General features: G+C 63.6%; 1 protein-coding gene across 1 annotated transcript in view; it reads left to right on the top strand.

Annotated features, from left to right (window-relative positions):
* Positions 1 to 408: 408 nt before the first annotated feature.
* UNCX (UNC homeobox) overlaps positions 409 to 4,567 on the top strand; it is a 4,506-nt gene continuing 347 nt past the window's right edge. Inside the window, exons 1-3 of the mRNA XM_059484550.1 lie at positions 409 to 720; positions 1,865 to 2,040; positions 3,551 to 4,567. The exon at positions 3,551 to 4,567 is cut by the window's right edge and continues 347 nt beyond it. Coding sequence (XP_059340533.1) covers positions 471 to 720; positions 1,865 to 2,040; positions 3,551 to 4,567 — 1,443 coding nt within the window. The 5' untranslated portion in view covers positions 409 to 470. The remainder of the gene's footprint in view (positions 721 to 1,864; positions 2,041 to 3,550) is intronic.

The raw sequence follows: 4,567 nt of genomic DNA, 5'->3' as shown, positions 1-4,567 counted from the left end.
GGGCTGGGGTGGGGGGGAGGCCGTGTGTGTGTAACTCCGACTGTTTAGTATTTAACCGGGTATCAGGCAGATCCTCGCGTTCCCCTCCGCCCCCCCTGCCCGCCCGGCCCCCGCCGCCCTCCTCGGGCTGGAGTTCGTATCAAAGCCCCCCTCGTCGTGTTGTGACAGCTCTGATATTGTTTATTGAGGCTGGATGTCAGGTATAATTAGCAATCGATATGGAAAACGTTTGCTCCCCACACTGGCACGTCTCTGACGTCAGGACCGATTAACGTTTCTTATTGGTCCCAAATTCCCCCAGCCTGAGCTAATTATTGGGAGCCTGATGTTGATAAAGTTAAAGCGCCCGGCGCCCTGCAGCATGAGCCCCTCGCCGCGCCGCCTCCTCGGCCAGCAGCACCCCCGGCCCCAGCCGCCCCGCCGCCAGCGCCCCCAGCCCCGCCGGCACCCCCCGCCCTAGAGCCGCCCCCATGATGGACAGCCGCATCCTGGAGCATCCCCATGCCCAGTTCGGGGGGATGGTGGGCTTCCCTTACCCGCTCGGCCACCACCACGTCTACGAGCTGGCCGGCCACCAGCTGCAGTCGGCGGCCGCCTCCGTGCCCTTCTCCATCGATGGATTACTGAGCGGCTCCTGCGCCGCCTCTGTGGTCAACCCGGCGCCGCTGATCCCCTCGGGCTGCGGGGTGAGCGGGGACAGCCAGCCCTTCAAGCTCGCAGGTAGGAGCGGCCCCGTGTCGCGGGTGTCCCCCCAGCCCCGCTCCCCGCCGCCTGGAGCTGTCAGCGCGGAGCAGCAGCAGCACCGCGCCCGCGCAGCCCCGCTGCCCTCACCTGCGGGTTTTGGGGTGTCGGGGGGCAGGTGGGAGGCTGTGCTGCCCCCCGAGGGGACGGACGGCCCCGCTCCGAGCGCCCGCGGCGCTTCCCCGCTCCCAGCGGCGCAGGGCCACGCGTGTGCCCTGAACAATAGCGGGCCCGGCCCGCTGCCTTCCCACGAAGTTCATCGTGTGGCAGCTCGGATCGTGCCGTTAAAGATAATAATAATAAAAGTAATAACGGTAATCACTGGGGTTTGGGAAATGGAGAGTAAGAATTATTTTTTTTATAATTATTTTTTATACGATTTAACCAAAGGGAAGCGTTCTCCCTCCTTCCCTCCCCACCGGCCTGTGGCACCGCTATTGTTCAGCTACTAAAACATTCTGTCGCCCCAACATCCTTCTGGTTAAGCCTGGAGCTGCCCCACACTGCACCTCTACTAAACACAAATTATACTAATTATTACTATTATTATGAATTTTTTTCCTTAATTTCCACACCTGGCGGAAAACATTAGGGGAGGTGCAGCCGGGGCTGGAAAATCCCCAGCCTGGAGCTGTAGGTACTCGGAGAGGCTGCGAACATCCCAGCCCACGGCCGCCCGTGCTCGGGGGGACTGCGGGAGGCCCAGGGGCCGCCCCGCACCCGGGTCCCGCGTGGAACGGGGCCGTGAGCTGTGCCCCACGCAGCTGCTCCGGAGGGGCTGGGCAAGGGAAAGAGGGGAGGGCTTTTATTTTTTTATTTTTAATTTTTTTTTTTTTTTAATGAAACCTTTGGTGGTTGGAGCAAATATTGGAACTTCTCTCTCTCTCTCTGCCAGCTGAGTGCCTGTGGAGAGCTTCCTTCAGGAATAAATGTTCTGTAAAGTACATTTTCGGAGGAGGCGAGGGCAGATCGGGTTCCTCCCCATTTTTAGCGCAGGTGTGTGAATAATCCCGCTCTTTTACCAACGCTACCGAGCACAAAAGTTAAAAGGCTCCTGTGAATGGCAGGGAGGGGGGGAGAAGGCCTGTCTCCCAGGGACCTGAGGGTATTTCTGCTTTTTCAGACTCGGGTGATCCGGACAAGGAAAGTCCTGGCTGTAAAAGAAGACGAACCCGCACCAATTTTACTGGCTGGCAGCTCGAGGAGCTGGAAAAGGCGTTTAATGAGAGTCATTACCCGGACGTGTTTATGCGAGAGGCTCTGGCTCTCAGGCTAGACTTGGTGGAGTCCAGAGTGCAGGTAAAAACCGCGTCCCCCCTCCTGTCCCCCCCTGCCCTCTCCTTGCGCCGAGCAGTCCCCGGGGAGGCCCCTGGGACCCCGCTCCGGGCCGGGCCCTGCGCGCTCGGGCCGCACCTCCCGGCCCTTTTGTTCCCTGCCTTCACTGCTCTTATTTATCGTTATTATTATTATTATTTATACCCGATTTTTTTAAATCTTGCAAAACGAGAAGAGTAGCAACCCAGCCTGGCTGCCCTTAACATTTTTTTTTTAGTGTGTTTTTCCACTGTAAACATTTTTCTTAAATGAGTCAAGGGCGAGAAAATTAGCATGCAAATATGAGGCTTAATCACGGGCCAGGGTATGCTGGAGAATGTCAATAAAGCTCGTAGATGCATCGAGAGCGAGTGTAAAACTTGTAAAACTTAATTTTAACGAGCTGCTCAGGCCCTTGGCGGTGCGGGACGGGGAGGGGAAGCACCCATCTGCTTCAGTGGGTCTTCCAAAAAATAAATGGATGGGGGGTTGCGGGGCGGCTGCTGGATCTCGGGGTGCTGCTCAGTGCCGCGGTGGCTGCGGGCGGGCGGCGAGGCCGAGCTGCGGGCCCGAATCTCGCCGGAACCCGCGGCCGTGCGGGGGCTGCGTGTGCGGAGAATTCGTCCTTAAATCCACCCGGGAGCCGGGGACGGGACCCTCGGGATGAGGCAGCGCCGTTGTCCGCGGGTCCTCCACGGGCGTTGCTGCACCGTGTCCGTGCAGCCGCTTTTCCATCCGCTCCCAGAGCTCGGGGAGCCTGCGGGGCCCGCCCGGGCAAGGAGCCGGTGTCGGGCACCGGGATTGGCGCGGGGCTCCGGCCGGGACAGGCGCTGCCGGCAGCCCCGAGGGGCGAGGAGGGACGCGAGGGGACACAGGGGACCTGCCAAGGCAGGCAGGAGCAGGGCCGGAGCGGAGAGGTTTTAATTTAATTTAATTTCTCTCCTATGATCTGTCTATAACAAACCCAACTAAACCCCATTTTGGGCTGGTCCAGCTCCTCTGCTCGGGCTCCCGGCAGGAGCAGGAGGTCCGAACTCCGCACGTCTGGGCGAGGCACCGTCCGTCGTGTGCCCCCCGTACCCCCTCACTTCCAGCCGCTCATTGTGCTGTGTTTACCGCATTTTCCGTGCTGCTGCGGGGGAATCGGGCCAGCGATCGGTGCTTCTGCACCCCTCGGCCACGGGGAAGAGCTGGGGGGCTGTGGAATCCCTCCGGATCGGGCAGGGCGCAGCGTGTGTGTGCGTGAGTGTGCACCCCCTTCTTGCTTTTCGTTTTTTTTTTCCCTGCGCTTTTAAAGAAGCGTGGATATCTTTTCCTGCCCCTTCCCGTGCTCTACGTTTCTCAGAGGCCCCGCTCCTGGAAGGGCGCTGCCGGCACCTCCAAGGGGTGGACGAGGGAGGCCTGAGCTTCTCCCCTGCGCCCCCTCCCTCCGCCCCGGCCACCGCGGGGGGCCGGTGCGCTGGGTGTTAATTGCTTCTCGTTGTTCGGTGTGTAGGTCTGGTTCCAAAACCGCCGGGCCAAATGGAGAAAGAAAGAGAACACCAAGAAGGGCCCGGGGCGGCCGGCTCACAACTCGCACCCCACGACGTGCAGCGGGGAGCCCATGGACCCCGAGGAGATCGCGCGGAAGGAGCTGGAGAAGATGGAGAAGAAGAAGAGAAAGCACGAGAAGAAGCTGCTCAAAAGCCAAAGCCGCCACCCGCACTCTCCCAGCGCCCTCTCCCTCCACAGCACGCCCAGCTCCGACAGCGACAGCGGCGGCGGGGGAGGCCTCTCGCCCGCCCCGCCCGAGGCCAAGCCCCGCGGGCAGCCCCCGCCGCCCCATCCGCCGCTCCCCGCCGCCGCCGCCCCCTCCAAGCCGCCCCCCGGCACCTGCGAGCAGACGGCCGAGCCCTTCTACCCCAGCCAAAGAAGCGGGAGCGGGCGGCTCCAGCGCCCGCCCGACAAGGACTGCGCGGCCGCCCCGTCGGGGGACGGCAGCGGGGGCGCGGGGGGGCCCCGAGGCGCCGGCAGCTTCCACAAGCTCAACCCGTTCAGCGTGGAGAGCCTGCTCTCCGACTCGCCGCCCCGCCGCAAGGCCGCCCCGGACTTCCCCAGCCTGCCCCCCTGCGCCCCCCGCACCCTCATCGGCAAAGGACACTTCTTGCTCTACCCCATCACCCAGCCCCTGGGCTTCCTCGTCCCGCAGACCGCCCTCAAGGCCAGCCCGGGCCCCGAGGCCGGCCAGCCCCCCCGGGACTCCCCGCTGCCCGCCGCCAACCCCGGCCCGCCGGGCTGCGGAGCGGAGCCGGCGCCCGCGGGTGCCCAGCCCGGCCCCGGCCCCACGGACACGGCGGGCTCGGTGCCCCCCGCGCCGGCCGGAGCCGCACACGGGGACCCTGCGGCCGCCGCCCCCGCCGAGGGCGGAACCTTCCCCCGGCCCGAATCGCCGGTCCGGGCGCGGGACGCCAGCACAGCCAGGGACAGATCGGACTGCGGCCCCGCCGACGGCGACGAGGTGGACATGGACTGA

The sequence above is a fragment of the Ammospiza nelsoni genome, chromosome 17, assembly GCF_027579445.1.
Source record: "Ammospiza nelsoni isolate bAmmNel1 chromosome 17, bAmmNel1.pri, whole genome shotgun sequence".
Lineage (NCBI taxonomy): Eukaryota > Metazoa > Chordata > Aves > Passeriformes > Passerellidae > Ammospiza > Ammospiza nelsoni.
This window is presented reverse-complemented; position numbering and strand designations above follow the sequence as displayed.